Source organism: Cyrtonyx montezumae, unplaced genomic scaffold (assembly GCF_038088225.1).
Source record: "Cyrtonyx montezumae isolate F1298 unplaced genomic scaffold, pur_monq_1.0 scaffold_16, whole genome shotgun sequence".
NCBI classification, from domain to species: domain Eukaryota; kingdom Metazoa; phylum Chordata; class Aves; order Galliformes; family Odontophoridae; genus Cyrtonyx; species Cyrtonyx montezumae.
Window position 1 is genome coordinate 4,835,497 of NW_027071892.1, and position 20,347 is coordinate 4,855,843.

A 20,347-nucleotide genomic window follows, 5' to 3' on the forward strand; every position below is an offset into this window, starting at 1 on the left:
GTGCCCATAGCATTGGTGGAGAGCCGTGTCCCAGTGCTTGCTTGCCTGTGCAGCCAGTTTTTGAGCCACTTTCTGTAGCTTACTGTCACAGTCCACTTACGTTTCCAGCTGGAAGAAGCAGTTAATACCAGCTCAGCAGAAAAAAGACTTTCACAAGCAGCAAAAGAATTTTATAAACTCTCCAGCAAAAATGTTAGCATGAGCTTGGTTTGGAATTCGTTTGTTTGGGCCAGGCCTAGAAGAGGACCAGAGCTGGATGCTCTGATACTCCTGGCTGGCTGCCTTTCAGGCTTTCCACAGCTCTTCAGCCCCAGGACTGGGATGGAGCAGACTTCCCCTGTGCGGGGCATGGGCAGCACCACAGCCAGGCTGTGTCTGTGCTTTGACACAGGCTGAGTTAGTGCCCATCATAGTCCCATAGAATCACACCATGGTTGGGTTGGAAGGGACCTCACAGCCCCCTCTGCTCCTCCCCTGTCCTGGCAGACCCCCCCAGCTCGGGGCTCCTTGGGCACCTCCAGGGGTTGGGGTGAGGTGCAGTAAACCTTGCTGGGTTACATTTCCTGCTTGTGACGAACATTGCAAAAGGAGCTGAGCCCAGAGGAAGGAACAGTGTTTACTGTGTGTGTGTGGAGAGGGCATGCTGCAGACCCAGGGGATGAGTGCAGATGGAGGCTGCAATGAGGCAGGGCTCAGGTGTGCTGTGGTGGAGCAGTGCTCTCAGCAGGGGCCCATCTGGGCTGAGAAATGGTCTCAGGAGGTTTCTGGGCAATGATGACAGCAGAGATAGTTGTGTGGTCATGTTCCCAGGAGAAGAATGCCTGGAAAATTGTGTTGTCAATGATTTCTTGTTCACCATCCCTGCTTCGTTTTGCTAGAGATCTGGGGACGCGTGTGTATTCTGTGATGCTCTGAAAGGTGATGTTCCTTCCTGCAAGGAGACACCGACCCTTTGCCACTTGTCCCATCACTGGTGGCCTCTTGGGGTCCTGCCCTGGGGTGGCACTGCTCCCACAGGGACGAACCCTGTCCGTGCCCATGGCCTCATGCCCGTTCAGGGTCCCATAAAGCCCTGGGCAGTGCCAGGTGTGATTCCATCCCCTTCCTCCTCCCGAGCTGCCCTCAGCCTCTCCCCCATACTGAGGACCCAAAGCAGACAGCTTCAGACGTTCTCTCCAGCACACCGCAGCGACACCAGTGCTTTCACCCCTGCCCAGTTTCCACCGCCCCAGCTTTTCTCTGCAGCCTGCAGCAGGAGAGCTGTCTGCTCCGACCGGCCCTCGAAAGGATGTGAGTGCAGTCCCCACAGCCCCTTTCTGAGCCTGGGGAAGAGGAGCACAGCAGCCAGTCTGAGCTCACTGCAGAGCAGCTTTTCAGGCACAAATGACGCAGCAGGAGGAGGAAGGCTCCCAGCCATTGGCACCGTCCTGCTCTGGCCTCTACCACGGCAGAGCTGGAGGGCTTGGGGTTGCAACAGTCCTGCCCACCCCCAGTGACCAGGGCCCTGCCCCCCTGCAGTCTGAGTGCCATGTTGTCATGTCCCCACGAGCCTCTGTTGGCTCCCCTGGGCATCAGCAGCTTTCCCTTTGTCACGACTTGTTTCCAGCAGCATTAAGAGACGCTTAGGGACTTTGAGGTTTTCCAAACGCCTTCAATTAACTTCTGGCTCACAGGATGTACAGAATTTGCCTGAATTTATGGCCCATTTTTCCTTCAAATGCGTGATCTTTTTTTCTGAGGATGATTCAATTTCTTAATGCTTTTCTGGCTAAAGGGCATCCTGTGCTTTGATATGGGGATGGGCTCTAAGAGCCGCGCTGGCACCAGGAGCACCCTCACCTCTCGGGATGCTGCAGTTTCTCCAGAGGTCTCCCAGGCAGAGCAGGCACCAGAAGCATTGTTCAGCTAAACTTTAGACCTCTCATGGCTTTAGAAAGAGGTGACAGAATGTTCACTGGCCTTGGTTTGCAATGCCAATGTTTATATGGGCATGCCATGAAAAAGGTGCTGTGACTGCACGCCAGTGTTTAAAGGTTAGGGTCACAGCCATCTCCAGAATTGCCATTAGCTCATGTGCTTGGCATATGCTGTTTTTATAGCATCTTTCCAGTCATATAAATACAAAACCATCCATTTTTTTTTCTTTTTTACCCTGTGTGCTTTTTAAATAATTTTAAAGCTGCCAAATTTGTTTTATGTGATTTTGAAAGAGAAGGCTGCCTCTGGCTGAGGCCACACATGCCAAGCAACGCATTTGTGTAGGCTGCTCAAATGTTTGTGCAGCGTTTACAGTGCCCTAGATGAAAGGCTCTACAGAAGTGCAAAGTACACCCTCATTTTTATTGTTGCTACTTTTGTCTGCCTCTGAAAATGAGGCGAGGACTGGGCTGACACTTTCAATCTGGTGATGGCACCACACAGCAAACAGCAGTGTGTGGGCTGGAGGAAAGGAGCAGACCGACATCCTGAGAGGCAGGGAAGTGTGAGAGCTTCCAGGTCTGCTCCCTGGGGGTTTGAGGATGCTGTCTGCCTTCCAAAATCCAGTCTGCAGCACAGTCAGGGCGTGTGTCAGCCAGCAGCCCAGCCAGGCCTTGCCACCCTGCGTGGATGGGACAAGGATGGGCACAAAGCACCCAGGGCAGGGCACATCCCACTGCCCTGCAGCTGCATGTGGGAGCTCCAGATGCTCCACAGAAGTGGTTGCTCTCTGACATGGATGGCACTTTCTTCTCCTGGGTATGAAGGTTTCTCCTGCAGACCGAACCCTGTGAGCCATCACTGAAGCACTGCTTGCACCAAGGTCCAGGTGGCAAGCCCTGACGCCTGAAACCCAAGCACAGTGGTGCACACCAGCAGTGACATCAGTTGGCTGCAATGGGCCTGTGATGCTCTGCCTTGCTCTGCCCTAACCAGTTGCTCTCAGAGTTCAGTGCTGCAGGAAGGCCACCCCCTCAAAGCCTGTCCCTGAGGACAGGTTTCTGCAGCATTAAGGGGCAGAAACCCGTGCCTTCATCCTCCTAGCTGCAGCCTGGCCTCCATCCAGCCCTTCCAAGTGCTGTTCCACCACACATCAGCCTGCAGACCTGTGCCAAGAAAGGATGCTGGTCCTGTGCCGAGCACCATAGGCCGATACTCAGGATGTTGCTTGTGATTTTGTACAACAGGTTGAAGCCCCAGAAGAGACCGGGCAGCGGAGCGTCCCAGCCCTGCGAGAACATCGTGGTTGCGTACTACTTCTGTGGAGAGCCCATCCCATACCGCACCCTCGTCAAAGGGCGCGTGGTGACACTGGGACAGTTCAAGGAGCTGCTGACCAAGAAAGGGAACTACAGGTAAGGGCTGCTCAGTGCGTGCAGTGTGGTGCCAGCAGACTGTCAGCACCCCCTGGCAGGTGGCACCCCCAGGATGCAGCGACGTTGCTCCTGTCGAGGAGAAGGAGCGTGGTGGAGGTAGGTCAGGGGGCTCCCGGGGTTCTCAGCAGCCTGTCAGGGTCATGGCAGCACAGCAAAGGCATCTTGTTGCCAGGGGACATTCACTTAGAAAAGTAAATCCCAAAGCGAGACGGGAATGTACTTTTTAAATAAGGGTAGAATTCGTACTTGCAGCTGCAGTCTTGCCTGGTGGAAGCAGGCTTATGTTTGGGTTTGACTGGGAGGGTCTGCCTGTTGAAGAGGCGTGTTATAAGGACATGACATGGGAGATTGGGGTTTCCACCAGAAATATCCTGCATCACAGTTTGCACCCCAAACAGAAGCTGCTTGCCCTACAGGGCTGTGCAACATCCTGGGCTGGTGAGGAGCAGCATCAGCCAGTGCTTGCTGATGCTGTGAGGAACTCCCCAACTTCCAGAGTCATTTCAGCTCCCAGAAATTTCCTCCAGTGTGAGCAGGGAGGCCGGGCCCCGCTGAGTCCCCAAATGCTCCTCATTCTGTAGCACCAGGCACGGGATATGAAGCTCTGCAGAGCACCCCCTCCAAGTGGCAGCTGCCTTGGGAAGGAAGCCTGCTTAGAAATGCTTGCAGGGCCCTGCCAGCATCAGGACCTCCAGCCAGCTGTTGAGAGAGCTGTGAGTGGGCTGGGATTCAGAGCCTGAGCTCCTCAGCATTCCTGCATGCATTCTGACTGCTGTCACTATGTGAGGGATGGCACATGCCAACCTGCTGGGGCCGCTCCCGTTCATCCTGAGCTCACAGCCACGCAGGTGCTGTCCCCTGTGTTGGGGTGTAACCGTGGTGTCCCACGTGGCCCTTGACCTCTCTGTGTCCCCGTGTTTCTGGCCTTTCAGGTATTACTTTAAGAAAGTGAGTGATGAGTTCGACTGCGGTGTGGTCTTTGAGGAGGTGCGGGAGGACGACACCATCCTGCCCATCTTCGAAGAGAAGATCATTGGGAAGGTGGAGAAGATCGACTAGGCTGCAGAGGAAGGACTGTGAAGGACTCTGGGACTGGAGGAGAAGGTCTGGAGCAGACGCTGGCGGTGCTACTCCAGAAGGCACTGGGCAGCCCAGGGCATGGCCTGCTCTGTGCCAGGACCTGGGCAAGCTCTGTTGTGCCATGGGAAATCGTTTCACCCCACAAACCTGCCAGTGGGAGCCTGGGCTCCCTCTCCATACCGAATATAAGTGTAATGTAGCATTGTACAGTGCATTAGAAAGTGTAAAATGAACTTGTTTACTAAAGCTGCATATTTTTGATATATTGTAATAAAAGGAAAATATTTCCAATGTCACAGTGCTCTTATGTAAATGTAAAACATACAGGTACTGCAGAACTCACCCAAAGTGTGCAGCCATCTGTCAGACCCCGTGTGCTCCTCGCTTCACCCTTCCTGTCCCCTCGGTGTGGATGGCTCTGAGCAGGGTGCACCTGGCTGACGAGCTGCTGTCCCTGCTGCTGTGGAAGTCGCTGCTGCTCTCCAGAGGGGCCCTCCACTGCGGTTCTGTGCACCTCTGAAGATAACTGAGCCATTCTGAAGGAGCTGGGCTCTTGCCTCCCTGGCAGTCGCAGCTACTGGACCTGGTAGGGTGGTTTTTCTCCTGAGCTTTCTTGCAACTGAGTGAATCCCCGAGGGAAGGGAGGGTGGCTGCCAGCTCTCAGTGCTGCAGGCTTCCCATGGTGCCTTCTACCTGAGCCACGGGGTGAGTGGGCAGGGCTGCAGGCCACCAGCGAGGGTCAGCTGCTGCTCAGCACTGCAGCATCCCATACCCTGTGCTTGTCTGCCACGTGTGCCTGCTCCTGGGGCAGACCTTGCCCCCCAGAGGGTGCTGCAGCTCCACTGAGGGCTGGCCCCCAGTGCCAAGGCTGGGCTTTGGTTGGGGGAGTTGCCTTAGGAGAGAGGTAGTATGGGGAGGAAGCCAATTAGACACTTCAGTCTGAGGGCAAAAACCATTGTGTTATGAGTTCGGTGTCTTCTGACAGGTTCTGTGTCCGGAGAGGCAGCGTGAGGGCACTGCAGTCCAAAGGAGCGGTGGGGCTGTAGTTCAGTCAGGTCCCCTAGATGCTGCAGTTACAGCAGGGGGCAGCTCCTGAGGTGCAGGTGGGACTGAGCTCAGCTCCGTGGGATTCCTCAGCCACCAGAAAGTCGGGGGCTGTGCCGGTGCTCCCCCTGCCCTTCCCACCATCCCAGGCCACACTCTGTGCCCCAGCAGCCACAGCTCTGCAGTGGCCCTTGGGCAAACCTGTGCCCCCAGCACCAGCTCCTGGGGGGTCCCACATCAGCACTCACCCTGCCCATCTGCATGCCCCATTGCTCGCTGCTCCTGCAGCACGCTGGGGCACGACGTGGCTGCCTGCGGGGCTGTGGGCGAGTGGCACTGTGTGGGGACAACTCAGCCTCTTGTACACGTCACCGAGTGCCTTTAAATACGGTTCTGTGACTTGCCTATCACTATGTGAAGTCCAGCAAAATCTGCAATCGTTTTCAGCCAGGGAACAGTGTTACGAACGTCTTTCCTCCCTCATTTTTTTTAAGTTCTGATGGTGTTGTGTCTGGTGAGGTTGTTACCATGCCTGGGATTCCTGTCTCCCCCTTTTTTTCTCAGGGGGGTCCCTGTAAATATGTACATTTGCCGAGCGCAGCGTCCTCCAGCGGCCATGCAGCCCCGCTGGTGTCTCCTGTGCATCCTCATATGCTGACTTGTACAATGATCTTTTCAAAGGTACTTGGATAAAATGAAATAAAACCCCACATCCCGGTGCCTTCTGGTTTCTTCCTTCCCCGCGGAGCAGACATGGGAGCAGGCAGGGGAAGGGCCCAGCCCTGGCCCAGGGGCATGGGCACACGGTGGGGCTGCCCGCAGGGTGGGCGTGGGGGTCCCACAGCCATTGCTCGTGGCTGGAGAGCAGCAGCCCAGGGAGAGGGGACGGTGCTGGGTACTGAGGGAGTGCCAGGGGGTCTTGAGGCTGCAAGCCAAGGTTTGGAAAGGCTCCAGAGGAGTGTTGGAGCCCCATTTGGGTCTACTCCTGCCTTCCCTGGAGTGTGACAGCAGTTTCTGGGACTGGAACCCTGGGGACGGTGCTGTGTTGTGCAGCCCAGGCCTGGGACAGGAGGCCTTGGGGCCACCAAGCTGAAAGCCCTCTGCGGTTCCTTCATCCCCAGCACCCTGACAGCTCAGCCCCATTTCTGGGGCAGCACGAGGGCCAACCCGGGCTGCCTGCACCGCTCCGACACCGCAGGGCCACAAGGACAGGACAAGCACGGCAGCGTGCCCAGGGCTCTGTCAGGTCCAACATCACACGGAGGCAAAGGCAGTGCCCCCTCCATGGGAATGCCCAGCACCATGGGTGCCCGAGGCTGAGCTGCCCGTGGGACAGATCCTGCCCTGCGCACCCCAGTGGGCTCAACCCCCATCGCAGCACCCACCCTCTGCAGTGTGGGCCCAGGAGGCCCAGCAGGCGCCGTTCGGTGCTGTGTGCCCCTCCAGCAGGGGCTGCCAGCTGCTCCCCGCAGACACAGACAGAGCCTGCATCGTTTCCAGGGTCATTTATAGTGCCCACTCCAGCAGGACAGGGCTCACAGCTCCTCCCGGGCTTTGGCTGTGCCGGATGGGCTCGGAGACTCTGTGCCGTTCTCTGGGGTCTTGGACACCTGCAGGAGGTGGCAGTGAGACAGGGATGGACATGTCCTGTCCCCGTCCCATGTATCCTGCAGGGTCTGTGCCCCTGCCCGGGGATGGGGGCACCTCACTAACCGTGGGTGGCTCCTCAGGCAGCTTCCCTCCATTCTCCAGGAACTTGGAGAAGGTCTCCACATCTCGAGCACTCCTATATTCGACCATCTAGAGCCAGGGGACAGGAGGAGGACATGGAGTGATGCCTGAGCCCAACCTTCCCCAGGTGCTGGCAGAGCCAGGGTTGCCCCACACCCAGCCCTGCCCACCTTCCTGCCCGGCCCAGCGGGGAAATAGTGCAGCGTGGGGTAACCATTGATGGTGATGTTCTCCAGCTCGTTGGCCGTGGCATCCATCTCAGCAATGACGATGTCCTCGTGGTCCTTGTAGCGCTCACCCAGCTCCTCCCAGGCAGCCGCCATCTCCTGGCAGTGGGTGCACCATGGTGCATCTGTGTGACGGGCACGGTGCTGGGGGTCACAGCTGGGCTGGGGGCACCGGGGCTAGGCGAGGGGCGGGGATGCAGGAGCAGTCATGGAGAGGGGCTGAGCCCCACGATGGAGCTTGGGGATGGGACTTCAGCACTTACAGAACTTCACAAAGACGTTCTTGGTCTCATCAAATGCCACCTGCTCGAAGGTCTTCCCCACGAGCACTTTAACAGGCCGCGTGTTCCAGTCCTCGGGGGCCTCTGCGCTCAGCAGATGGGGCTGTGGGGACAGCAGGGACGGCCGCAGCCCACACTGAGCAGTGCTGGAATACGCGTTTGGGGCCAGGGACACAGGGCCCGCAGCCCCGTTGGATCCGGGCACATCTCCTGACCTTCACTTTACCATCCAGCACCGCCTGCACAAAGCTGCGCACGGCCGTGGCTGAGAAGGCGTCCTCCTCCATGCGGTACTTGCGGTTGTTCTCCATCTTGATGAAGCGCAGCGTTGGGGCATCGCTGGGCTTCAGGTTGAAGAAGGGCAGAACGGTGGCACCGTACCCGGCCACGTCCACCACCACAAAGAGCACCTGGAGGGGGGGATGGGCAGCGCTGAGGCCGCGGTCCCCTGGGTTCCATCCTTGCTTGCCATGGGACCAAGCTCACCTCGCCCCGGAAGGCGCCGGCGGCTGCGTGGAACTCATGGCGCAGCTCCTGCTGCTCCGCCACGGAGGTGTTGAGGAAGAGCAGCATGTGGTGGGGGATCTTGGCCCCAAAGATCTCCTTGGAGGTCTGGGGGGAAGGAGGAGTGTGAGGCTGGGCACCCTGCGGCCACACCAGGACCGGGGTGGGCAGCGGCCGTACCTCGTTGGAGAAGTCCATCACCAGCCGCAGGCTGTGCACGCGGAGCAGCCGCGTCAGCTTGGCCACGTCCACGCCCCGCTCCGGGTCCACGGGGAAATCCACCCGTCCCTCATCGAACTGCCACGTGTGGGGCTGTGAGCACCGGGCCCCAGCACGGCCCCGCCACCCCCACCACACTCACCTTCTTGAAGAGGCAGACGGTGTCAGCTGACAGCTCGTACGCCTCGAACACCTCATCCTTCTCAGCCACGCCGAACTGCACATCCACCAGCTCCCCGGCCACCTCGTAGAACGCCCGCGCCGCATCGCCCTGCAGCTCCTGCACAGCCCCAGCCGTCAGCACTGCCCCGGCTGTGTCACAGCCCCCCCTGCCCCGGCCCCATCCCACCTTGAAGAAGCCCACGACCGCGATGTCCTGCGCGCTGACGAAGGCGGCGGCGGTGTCGGCGTCGTGCAGCAGCGTAGCGCTGGGCCCGGCCCGACGCTGCATCCAGAGCACCATCCCCTCGGCGTCCATGCGTCCTGAGCGCGGAGCGGGGCTGCCACCGCCGCCACCCCCTCCACCCACCTCCACCCCACTGTGTGCCATCGCCGCCAGCACGCTGCCGCCCCATCGTGTCACCACGGAGCTGCCCCCTGCCCACCATCGGGACGCCGTCACCCCTTCACCACCACCCCCAAAGCGCCCCGTGCCCCCGCGGTGCCCCCGCAGCCCTACCGCTGTACGCCACGGGGTGCGTGCGGTTGCCGTCACGGAAGAGTTTGAGCGTGGGGAAGGCCTCGATGTGGAACTCGGCGCTCAGGGCCGCCTGCTCCACGGCGTCCACCTTGCCCAGCACCGCCACCGATCCGTTCCTCAGCACCGCGGCCGCACGGGCGAACTCGGGGGCCAAGCGGCGGCAGTGGCCGCACCACGGCGCGTCTGTGCGAGGCCACGGGTCACCACAGCACAGCCCACGGGGGGTGACCCCAGTACAGAGGTGTCCCCAGCCCAGGGGTGAGGTTGGGGGCACCTAACGGCACATGTGAGCCACTGTGCCCCGTGTCCCATGTCCGCACCTCACGTCCTCCATCCCTGCTGTGCCCCTGTCCCCATCGCCCCGCCCTGCGTCTCCTTTCCACCTCACACCCCGTGCCCTTCTGCCCACCACTGACCTTCAGGTCCCCACGCTGGCGTCGTGCCCCAACCCTGCAGCCCCAGCCCTGCCCTGCCCACCTCCCACCCCACGGGCACTCACAGAACTCCACCAGCAGCAGTCGGTGCTCGCGCAGCGCGCGGGCGAAGTTGTGCTCATGGAGCACCAGGACGCCGTCCTCCTCCTCCAGCTCATCCGAGAGCACCTCATCCTCTCCATCCTCCTCCTCCTCCTTCTCCTCCGCCACCACCACCTCCCCGTCCTCTTCCTCGCCCTCAGCCCCCCACGCCGGGCCCAGCCAGGCCAGCGACAGCAGCAGCACGCACAGCACCGCGCTGCCCCGCATGGCCCCGTCCCGCTGCCGAAGCCCTCACACGGGGGAGAGGGGCAGATAAGGGCGGTGGGGCGGGAGGTGCCGGGCCGTGGGAGCTCGTGGCCCTCCGCTACTGGCTGCCAGCACGGAGATAAGGCAGCGAGCAGGTGGCGGATTTCCAGACGGCAGCGGGAGCAGGGCACGGACACGGCAGTAAGAGACACGTCTGTGGGGTTTAATGGCGACGGAGGAGCACAGCCTGCGGCCGGGCGCAGCTCAGCGCGACAGCCGTGCACAGCGCTGGCGGCGCCGCGAGGACGCGTCGGGCGTCGGTATCAAAAAAAAACAGCAATTAAAAATAACTTTGGTTGCCAAGACCACGACCGCGGGCACCCGCTTGCTAAGGGCCCCCCCCCCCGCCTTCCCATCGGTGGGGCGGCGCGGGCGGTGGGGTGTCCCCGGGCGCTGGGGGATGGGGGGGGGGTGGGTTCCCCACAGTGATGGGGCAGGGGGAGGTCAGTCCTCCCAGCCCTTCCGTATGCACAGGCCCCACTCCCAGGCCAGGTGCTCCGTCTTGTCGTCGTCGGTGACCAGCGAACGGACGCGGTACGAGCCTCGCGCCAGCCGGCCCCGCGGCACCTCCTCGGCCGGCGTCACCACCTCGTACTCCTCGTCCCGCGGCGCGTAGCTGCCCACCATGAAGACGTCGCGGTCCACTGGGGGAGAGGGGTTGGGTTGAGCGGGGCCGGGCGGTGCGGCCCCACCCCATCCCTGACCCCGCTCACCCGGCCGCCCGCGGCGGTAGGTCAGGTGCAGGCACTTCAGCCCGCAGACGATCTCTCTGTTCACCTGCGGGGCACAAAAGGGGCTGAGCGCGGCTTGGAGGGGCAGCCACCCTACAGTGCCCTGCAGTGCAGCTTCTTGGGATGGGTACTGAGCAGGGATAGGAGTGGCCAATGGGGGCAGTGATGCTGGGGGCAGTGCGGGTCCCCAGGGTGGGCAGGGACCCCTGGAGAAGGCACAGAGCCCTCAGGTGGGTGTCGGGCGCTCACAGAACAGGGCCTTACCTTGAAGGACACCTTCACCCTATAGTCCACCCCCTCCTTCAGCACGAAGGGACGGCTCTGCAGCACCTCCAGGTCTCCTGCACGAGGCAGATGGTCCCATCAGTGTGACACCCATCCTCCTCCCCCTCCCCTTTCTGCTGTGGAGGACCCCCAGCACTCACCCGTCAGGTCCATGGTGATGGGCCCCGGCGCCTGCTCGCACATCAGGGTCAGCTTTGTCACCTGCACGTTAGGTATGCTGGCATCTGGGGACAAGCAACGTGGTGTGACCCTCACCCATGGCGTTGGCACCTCGGGCTGCAGAGCAGGAGGGCCGGGGGCTCCCGGGGCCGTCCCTGCCCATGTGTCCCAACGGGCTGCATGCAGCAGCCTGAGGACAATGGGCTCTGGGCAGCGGGGCACCGCAGCTCAGCTCAAACCCTTTGCACATGCGTCCATATTAAAAGCCCCGTGACACAGCCCACCCCATGCCGAGCCACACAAGCACCAGGGCAGCTCCTGGCTGCAGGGGGGGGGTCAGGGCTGACAGCCCCCCACGGCCGCTCACTCCGTCTCCTCCATCCCAATGAATTTCCCGGTCCCTTGTAACCGTTCCTATGGCAACCGCAGCGGTGATCCTGTAACCAAGGCAACCGGGGTCCCCGGGCAGCCTTACCCGCAGCAGGGGATGCCGGGGTCTCCCTGCAGTGGGGTGGGCACAGGCAGCACCCGTGGGTGACGCGGTTGGAACGTGCCCTCCCCATGGGGATGGTTCCAGAGACACCACAGCTCCCTGCGCCTGCTCAGGCCGCATCACCCGGCGTGACGTGTCGGGGTGATGGGATGTCAGGGTGATGGGATGCCCGGGGAGATGGGGTACCCAGCCCCAGCCTTACCCACGGCCGCAGGGATGTTGCCCAGCAGCGCCTCCTTGTACTTCCGCAGGCTCTCATCCCCCGGGTCCAGCTCCTGGATCTCCCGCAAGCTCTTCCTCTCCGGAGTCTTGTACGCCAGGGCCACGTCGGCATCCTCCTCCTCCTCCTCATCCAGCGACAGCATCACCCCCTCCTTGTCAGCCATGATGTCTGCGGGGCATAGGCAGTGGCAAACCGGGGGCACCCTGGGGACCCCCCACGCCTCAGGGACGCACCAGCACCACCAGGCGGGGGGAGACGAGCTCAGATGGATGACGTCCCCCAAGCTGCCATGTGGTGGATGCAATGTCCCCCCCACACAGGGCCACGGCGATGCCACCATGCTGCGTGTCCCCAGGGCTGCGTGTCCCCAGGGCTGCGTGTCCCCAGGGCCCGCTGGCACAGCGGATCCCGGAGGCGGTGCCGCCGGCTGCAGCCATGCAGAGATGAGCCGTGATGCTGCGTGTGCGCGGCTCACAGTGCGTTTGCAGCCCTCGGCGTCCTTCCCGCACGGTCACCTGAGGGTATCCCCACCGCCACGCAGCCCGCTGGGCACCGCCGGCCCCACTGCCCGCCCCAAAGCCGCACCAGCAGCACGAACAGCGACGTAACCCACGGGGACGGGTCCAACGGCGGTCCCCCTGCCGTAAGGATGGGGGGAGGGGGGGGAGGGAGACGAAGGCCGGGGGCCGTGGGCCCCCGTCCACTGCATCGTGCCCGTCGTACGGGCAGAGCCCCGCGCTCGGCCCCGGGCACGTCTCCAGGCCCCGGGAGACGGCAGCGGCCCCGCACCTCGCGGTACCGCGCCGGGATGCAGCGGCGGGGGCTCACCGGGATGGGCGCTGCGGGGCTGCCCCACCTGTTGTCGCCGGCCGCGGGGAGCGATGCTCGGCCCGTCCCCCCCCATCCCCGAGCAGCCGCCATCCCCGAGCAGCCGCCCCTCCGCCGCTCACCTCGGTAGCACAGCGTCAGCCACAGCAGCTCCAGCAGCTGCCCGCCCGCCTCGCACACGTCCAGGCCGAGCATGGCCGGGCCGCGCCGGGCCCCCGGGGAGGGGGGGGTTGGGGGGGGGCTCCGGAGAGGGAGGGGGTGTCGGTCCCGCTGCTCTCTCCCCGCTGCTCTCGGCGCTGCCCGGCGCGGCCCGGCGGGGCGGCGGCGGTGGTTCCCGCAGACGCGGCGGTTCCGCTGCCCGCCCCCGCCCGCCCCCGCCCCTCGGCGCCGTGCGGCTCCAGCCCCGCACATGGGCGGTGTGACTGCAGTGAGCTCATCCGCCGCGCGTCCGCACCGCGCCTGTCCGCACCGCCCGCGCCGCGTGCTCTGCCCGCAGCCGTCCCCCCACCCCCCGCACCGCGAACCGAGCGGGAACCGCGGGGTCGGGGCGTATCCGGAGCCGGTCCGCCCGCGTCCTCGGGGCTCTGCCCGCACCCCCTCACCCCCCCGCCCCGAGCTCCGCAAGCGCTCAGCCCGTGTCCCGAGCGCACCCTGAACGCGCTGTCCGCTCCTCGCGTGCACCCCGCACACCTCCTGCACACACGCACTGCACGCGCATCCCCCCCGCCCCCCGCACATCCCTAAGACCTTCTGCCTTACGTCCACGCACCCCGCACACTGCTCGTAGCCCTCCTGCACACACGCACCCCGCACATCCCCTCGCTCCCCGCACGCCGCCCCTCGATGGGCTCCGGGCCCCGACGGCCGCCCCCGACCCCGCACTGCCCCGCACGGCCCCGCGGGGCACCGGAGCGCCGCAGCCGCGAGGGGGAGCGCGGGGCGGACGGGCGGGGCGGGGCGGGGCGGGGTTGGGGCCGGTGAAGCCGCAGCCCCGGGCGGAGCGGTGCGGAGCGGTGCGGGACGCGCACCCGCTATGACCATCGGCGGTCCCCGCGGCGGAGGGCAGCCCCGCCTGCAGATGCCGTGCCTGGGCAAGGTGAGCGGACGCCGGGCGGGCACGGGGCAGGACGAGGGCGGGGGCACCGCACCGGGCGTCGGGATCCGCGGGGAGCGAGCGGGGCCGCCCCGGCCCGGAGACGACTCTACAGGGTGTCCCGCGTCCGGGCTGTCCCCGAGCCCGGTGTCTCCCACCGCGGGGCTGAACGCGGCCGGTGCCCCGCAGATGGAGCGGATGATCGTCAGCATGCAGGACCCGGACATGGGCATCAAGATGAGGAACCAGCGGCTGCTCATCACCGTCATCCCCCATGCCATGACAGGTGCGTGGGGAGGTGGGCAGAGGAGCGGCGTCACCCGCGCGGCTCTGAGCGGTGCGCGGGGACAGCACAGCACAGCGGGCAGCGCCCGGCGCTCAGCAAAGTGCCCGGGGCCGCGGCTGGGAGCGATGCTGCGTTTGCTGAGCGCTCCCGGGACGGGCGGCTGTGCCCCGTAACCCCGCGTGCCCCGTGGGACCGCGGCACCGCATCGCACCATAGCGCTGCCGCGATCCCCAGGGAACGACATCGTGGAGTGGCTCATCCAGAAGTACGGCATCTCGGAGGAGGGTGAGTGCCCGGTGCGGGGCCGGGAGGGGGGGGTCCCAGCAGCTCACAGAGCAGCCCGGCAGCCCTCCGTGCCCCCACCCAGAGTCGCTGCACCTCGGCAACCTGATCGTGAGGCACGGCTACATCTACCCGCTCCGGGACCCCCGCAGCCTGGTGCTGCGTGCCGACGAGTCGCCGTATCGCTTCCAGGTGGGTGCCCTCCGCGGTCCGGGTCCCGGCACCAACCCCACATCGCCCCAGCTCCGCTCAGTCCGGCCCCCCTCCCCCCAGACCCCGTACTTCTGGACCAGCACCAAGTGGCCGGCCACCGAGCTGGACTACGGTAGGTGCCCCCCAGCTGAGACCCCGCGGAGCACAGTGGGTCCCGGCTCCGCTGAGCGGCTCCGCTCGCCCTGCAGCCATTTACCTGGCCAAGAAGAACATCCGCAAGCAGGGCGACCTGATCGAGCACGAGAAGGTGCGTGTGATGAGCTGCGGGGCCTCAGCTCACCTGGCGTGGGGGGGCAATAAGGGTGCTGTCGACCCAGGGCAGGGCAAGGGGTGCAGGTGCCACGCTACGCTCACCTGCTCACTGCCCCCCAGGACAACTACAACCTCCTGCACAAGAGGATCAACCACACGTGGGACTTCGTGGTCATGCAGGCGCGGGAGCAGCTGCGGTGAGCGTGAGGCCGTGATGGAGGTGGCCATGGGCAGTGGGGACGGGGTGCCAACCCACCCCCTCACCCCCCCCGGCCACTTTTGCACGGTCAGGGCGGCCAAGCAGCGGCGGAAGGGTGACCGCATTGTCATCGAGTGCCAGGAGCAGGCGTACTGGCTCGTCAACCGGCCCCCGGTGAGGAGGAGCTGGGTGGGACACGGCTGGTGGCACGGCACAGTCCGGGCATAGCTGCGTGGGGGTGGCTTGGGGGTCCCCCAGCCCATCGCTCTCGTTGCAGCCGGGAGCTCCCAACGTGCTGGAGCAGGGCCCCGAGCGCAGGAACTGCCACACCACCCGCGTGCAGCTGGTGAGCACAGCCGGCCCGTGGTGCTGCCCCACGTCTCACCCCACGCGGTGCCCACATTTAGCCCTGCTGCCATCCCTGTGTCCTGCTGCCCCCACCACCGTGGCGGAGCAGGGAGGGCCGTGTTTGCCCGTGCACACACTGCCATCTGTGCCAGGGCTCTGATCCTTGCAGCTGCCCCGCTGCGTGCACCATGGCACCCTGAGCCCCACAGCCACCGGTGCTCCTTCCTAACTGCTGCGTTTTCTCTTCTCTCCTCTGTGTGCGGTGCTTTCTGCCCACGTAAGTGTCAGCAGCCCAGGGATGCTGCCATGCTGGGGAGGCAGGAGGTTGGGTTCATGCTTGGTGTCAGTGGGCTGGAGGCATGCAGTGCTGGCTCAGGAGACGCACATGAGATCCCCTAAGCCCTCACTCGTCCCCGCACATCTCTTCCAGGCCAAGAACATGGACTATTACAAGCGGGAGGTGAGTGGGGTGGAGGGCAGCCATGGGGCTGCTGTGGGGCACGGGGCCCTGACGTGTGCCCACGGCCGGCCCAGATTGAGTACTGCAGGAAGGCCATGGCCAGGACCAGAGTGAAGTCATCTATCTGCCTCGAAGGGTGAGCTCCGTCCTGCAGTGGGCTGGCAGCCCCCCCTCAGCACCTGCCCCATCCCTGCCGTGGTGGTGGGCAGAGCTGAGGCCACTGCAGAGCCCAAGCACACTCCCTCCCTGTGCTGGCCTCGTGCATCCCCCAAGAGTCAGGGCCATGGGGGGCAGCGGGATGTGACCCAGCCCCCCCAGCCACCGCTCCCTGCAGGTACCTCAAATTCAACGAGCAATACGTGCCCCACGACCCCATCATGTCAGGCTGTCTGCCCAGCAACCCCTGGATCACTGATGACACCACCTACTGGACCATGAATGCCCCCACGTAAGCACCCCTGGGGGCCACCAGCCCCAGGATGGGTGCAGGGAGAGGACGCAGGTGGCCCTGAGGTGTGGGGGCCATTTCTGCAGCCCCCAGCCCTTCCCGCACGCTGCCCTCAGGGTGACAACCCCCACGAAGCTGCGGGTGGAGCGCTGGGGCTTCAACTTCAGCGAACTCCTGATGGACCCACTGGGTCGTGCACAGCTCCTTGAGTTCCTCAAGAAGGAGTTCAGCGGTGAGTGAGCCCTGCCTGCTGCTGCACCTCACACCGACTGCCTCCATGCTGTGGGGCTTTGCCTTGCCCTTGTGCTCAGCTGGGACCTGAGGGGGGTTTGCCCACACCAGGGGGTCCAGAACTATGTCCTACCCAACACCATGTTCCTATTCCAACACCACATCCCTTACCCAACGCCACGACCCCATCCCAATGCCACATCCCAATCTGAACGCCACATCCTCTCTCCCCAACACCGTATCTCCTCTCCAACACCACGTCCTTCCTCCTCAATGCCACGTCCCCATCCTGACATCACGTCCTCCTCCTCAACACCATGTCCCCTTCCCCAGCTGAGAATCTGAGCTTCTGGGAGGCGTGCGAGGAGCTGCGCTACGGGGAGCAGTCCCGCATCCATGAGATCGTGGACTCCATCTACCAGTGAGTGCCGGGTCCTTGGGTCAAGGCCATCACAGCACTCCATCCCAGCGTGGGGCCGGGCCTGGCTGGGTGCTGGTCATCAGGTACCGACCCCCAGGCAGTTCCTGGCTCCCGGAGCCACGCGCTGGGTGAACATCGACAGCAAGACCATGGAGCGGACGCTGGAGGGCATCAAGACGCCCCACCGCTACGTGATGGACGACGCACAGATGCACATCTACATGCTGATGAAGAAGGTGGGTATGGGGCGGGCAGTGCTGGAGTAGGGCTGCAGCCTGACGCTCCGCTCCCCCAGGACTCCTACCCGCGCTTCCTCAAGTCAGAGCTCTACAGGAACCTGCTGGCCGAGGCCGTCATCCCTCCGGAGACCAAGAAGCGGTGAGAGCGGTGCCGGGGCCTCGTGGTGCTGAGGGTCCCCGTGGTGCTGAGGGTCCCCGTGGTGCTGAGGGTCCCCGTGGTGCTCAGCCCGGCTCTGCCCGCAGGGTGTTCCCCTTCATGCGCAAGCAGCGGCACTCCAGCCCCAGCCCGGCCCTGCTCCTGCCCACCGGTGACACCGAGGCCAAGGGTGAGGACAAGAGCAAGGGTCCTGCAGCCGTGCCCGAGGAGGAGAGCTAGGCCCCACCGCAGCACCCTGCCCGCAGTAGCACTGAAAGGAGAGAAGCCATACGTCCCCGGCAGTCCCTGCTCACTGCCCCCAGCTCCTTCCTACCCCCGGGGGAGCCAGCAGCCGGCCTGCCCGGCCCCGGGTCCCCACGGGGAGAACACAGCACACGCAGAAATAAAGCATCCCTTTTGGTTTCACAGGGAAAGCGCTGCGGCTCGCATGGTGTTGACAGAGGGGTGACACAGGAGGGGATCCCTGCAGCCCTGCGTGCACCCCCAGCAGGCACCAGGAGCTGGGCTGAGTGCAGGGGATGGCAGCAGCTGAAGGATGGGAGGGCAGGGATGGTGGCTGGCAGCTGAGCTGCTCCACCCGCCACCCATTAATCTGAGCAGAGCCCGCGGATCTCACACAGGATTATTCTCTTTCCCAGAGCTGAGCCCCAGCTGTGGGGGATTAATAGGGGCTGTTATATAAACACAAGAGGAGCTCGTGCCCTCTGGCACTTGGGGCTGAGCACAAACCCGCACTGCAGGGCAGCGTGGGGTCACCCCCAGCCCATGAAGGAAGGGGGTGGGGGCAGCCTGCTCTGTGACTACCAAGAAACTGTGCAGATGCTCGGGATCATGAACCCTGCCCTGCTGCAGAGGTTGGCAGCCCCCTCACAGAGCGGCTGCTCACGGCTCAGCTCGGAGCTGGGGCACACACGAGGCCCTGGGGGGAGGTGTGGGGGTGCAGGGGCCTCAGTGATGGGATGGAGCCTGGGACCTCAGTGCTGGCAGCCACGGGGCAGCGACAGATGGTGCCACGCTCCAGGAGACACTGCGTGCCACGCGGCTCCCTCCGGCTTGATCCAAATCCAAGCCCTAGAGAGATTTTCATGCTGATGGACTGCAGAAGGAATCTGGGGTGTAAAAGCAGGTCACAGAGTCCCAGGCAGGGGGAAGGGACGGGCCAGCCCAGCTCCATTACCTAACTGCTTTCGCAGGGTCCAGCACCAACACAGCTGCAGTAGGAGAGCCACAGGGCTGCAGTGCCACCCCGGAGCTGCACATCTGCAAGGACCCCTCTACAAAGCAGCTCTAAGGGGCCAAGTGGCCCTTTTTCCCCAAGCAGCACAGAGCTCCTCTCTGCCAGAAGGGAGGAGCAACCGCTTCAGTATCAGCTCACGCTCTGGCACATCCCAGCTGCTTCCCAGGGCTAAGCTGTGCTCGGGGTGAGCGTGACCACCAGAACAAAGGGGAGAGGCAAGGCACCCACCTCCACAGGGCAGAGACAAGCTGCAAGCAGGGAAGCATCACCAGGACACCGGATCCCTCCTGAAGAGGGGGTTTTCTGCCTCTGGGAAGGGCTGCCAGAATCCTCCATTCTTGCATAACTTCAGCTGTTAGCAGCAACAACAGAAGCAGGGCTCCATTTACAAACAATGCAAAAGAGGATTTATTGAAACCATTACAGTTAGACCAAGTCCTGTACAGCACAACTTGCAATAAGTTAAAGAACCAAACAGTCTTAGTGTTAAAAAACACACTAATGCATAACACAGTGATATAATGCCATCATCGCCCATCTGAGTTATTGAATCAAGGCACAAAGTCATTCATTAAATACTGCAAAAAACAATTACACAGGGAAAGAAGCTGGAAAAAGGACTTGTTAAGAAGGTTTGGCACTGATGCATGTAGTCGAGCTGCCACAGGGAACTCTGGGTCTCCAAAGAATTTGGAAACACGAATGGACAACTTAAAGCCAGGAAAGCCCCCCTGGAGCTGAAAACCCAGCACTCCTGAAGGGATGTTCAGTGTTACCTACTGGAAAAGTCAGGTCTGAGTTGGGAGCTGAGGATGAAGGACAGTATCATTACGATGAGAATACAGCCCAGGTACGTTGCTCCCAGCCACAGAACTGCAGTGGGACACAAGCTGCAGCACTCAGCCCTGGGCTGCTTTGCTGCAGATTGGGAGAGCTGCCAGAAGCCTACACAGCCAACAAGGTGCTCACCCTGCACCCACCCACACAGCAGTCTCAGACCATCCAAGGGAGGAAAGGTGCTGGCTAAACCCCCTTCAGCACCACAGAACAGAGAGGCTTCCAGGGTGCAAACTCCATAACGCTAAGCTGTGTGTTTTCTGCCCACCTTCTTCTCAGTAATCAAATGGACACCAGTGTATGAACAGTGGTTGTGTCTCAGTGCAGCTGGGGCAGGGACAGCAGCTTCCAGGACCAGGCAGCCTACTGAAAATCTCTTCCAGGCTTTGCACATTGCCTCTGCAGCCTGCACTGGTGCCCACCAGAGCACACACCTCACGATGAAGAAGCCTCCAAGTGAGACATCATCTGCACACAGTAACCCATTCTCTGGGTGCACCAGGCTGGCCCCTCAGAGCCAACAACCTGGAGTTCCTCACCCAGCATGGCTTCAACTCAGGGCAAGGAGGCAGCACAGAGCTCTCCATGAAGCAGTGCTGCCAAAATGGCTTGAGTAGTTTCACCAAGTGGCTCGTGTCTGTCTCGCAACACACCCACCTCCTGGCAGAGGGGACCATACTCAGATGGGCTCCACAGCAGCTGTAAGGCTGCAGGAGCATTTGCAGGACAGTTTCCATTGCCACATGGCAACAGGGCTCCCGGGATCAGCAAGCCAAGCTCCCAGGAAAGGTTAAAGTGCAATTCTACTCTTAAAAAATGGCCTAGATCCCCTTGCACCTGGAAACCAAGAGGAGAGGTGGAGTCCGTACCTGCAGGGACCAGCCAGACTAGGCTCATGGTGGTTTTCACATCCCCTATAAAGACAGTGGGGCGAGGGGAATGTTGATGCATAAGTCAGGTAGGAGACCAGCTCCCTTTTGGTCACCAGTGCAGTGCTGCACAGC

The 20,347-nt window shown here is 62.8% G+C and overlaps 4 protein-coding genes across 5 annotated transcripts in view; 2 read left to right on the plus strand and 2 right to left on the minus strand.

Moving 5' to 3' along the window:
* Positions 1 to 5,285, plus strand: part of AXIN1 (axin 1) — a 66,212-nt gene extending 60,927 nt beyond the window's left edge. The window contains exons 8-9 of the mRNA XM_065732398.1: positions 3,165 to 3,332; positions 4,286 to 5,285. Coding sequence (XP_065588470.1) covers positions 3,165 to 3,332; positions 4,286 to 4,412 — 295 coding nt within the window. The 3' untranslated portion in view covers positions 4,413 to 5,285. The remainder of the gene's footprint in view (positions 1 to 3,164; positions 3,333 to 4,285) is intronic.
* Positions 5,286 to 6,986: 1,701 nt separating this feature from the next.
* Positions 6,987 to 9,882, minus strand: PDIA2 (protein disulfide isomerase family A member 2). The gene is made up of 11 exons (XM_065733020.1): positions 9,639 to 9,882; positions 9,119 to 9,322; positions 8,789 to 8,922; positions 8,582 to 8,719; positions 8,401 to 8,517; positions 8,203 to 8,328; positions 7,932 to 8,126; positions 7,699 to 7,819; positions 7,379 to 7,560; positions 7,191 to 7,277; positions 6,987 to 7,087 (listed from the first exon to the last, which is right to left on the minus strand). Exons 1-11 carry the CDS (start codon positions 9,880 to 9,882, stop codon positions 7,013 to 7,015), a joined length of 1,623 nt encoding a protein of 540 aa, XP_065589092.1. The 3' UTR covers positions 6,987 to 7,012.
* Positions 9,883 to 10,310: 428 nt separating this feature from the next.
* ARHGDIG (Rho GDP dissociation inhibitor gamma) lies at positions 10,311 to 12,835 on the minus strand. The gene is made up of 6 exons (XM_065732421.1): positions 12,763 to 12,835; positions 11,792 to 11,980; positions 11,078 to 11,161; positions 10,917 to 10,993; positions 10,635 to 10,698; positions 10,311 to 10,565 (listed from the first exon to the last, which is right to left on the minus strand). The coding sequence occupies exons 1-6, from the start codon at positions 12,833 to 12,835 to the stop codon at positions 10,366 to 10,368; spliced, it is 687 nt and encodes a 228-aa protein (XP_065588493.1). The 3' UTR covers positions 10,311 to 10,365.
* Positions 12,836 to 13,644: 809 nt separating this feature from the next.
* Positions 13,645 to 17,657, plus strand: RGS11 (regulator of G protein signaling 11). Of its 2 annotated transcripts, none has more exons than XM_065732412.1 (17): positions 13,645 to 13,736; positions 13,923 to 14,019; positions 14,254 to 14,304; positions 14,387 to 14,493; positions 14,575 to 14,626; positions 14,703 to 14,761; positions 14,887 to 14,963; positions 15,058 to 15,139; positions 15,243 to 15,311; positions 15,744 to 15,773; positions 15,848 to 15,909; positions 16,108 to 16,221; positions 16,338 to 16,453; positions 16,786 to 16,873; positions 16,971 to 17,109; positions 17,169 to 17,251; positions 17,356 to 17,657. In XM_065732412.1, exons 1-17 carry the CDS (start codon positions 13,674 to 13,676, stop codon positions 17,486 to 17,488), a joined length of 1,422 nt encoding a protein of 473 aa, XP_065588484.1. In that variant the 5' UTR covers positions 13,645 to 13,673; the 3' UTR covers positions 17,489 to 17,657. The 2 variants fall into 2 exon arrangements, with proteins under 2 accessions (XP_065588484.1, XP_065588485.1); XM_065732413.1 differs by having other exon boundaries at positions 15,750 to 15,773.
* The last annotated feature ends 2,690 nt before the right edge of the window (positions 17,658 to 20,347 follow it).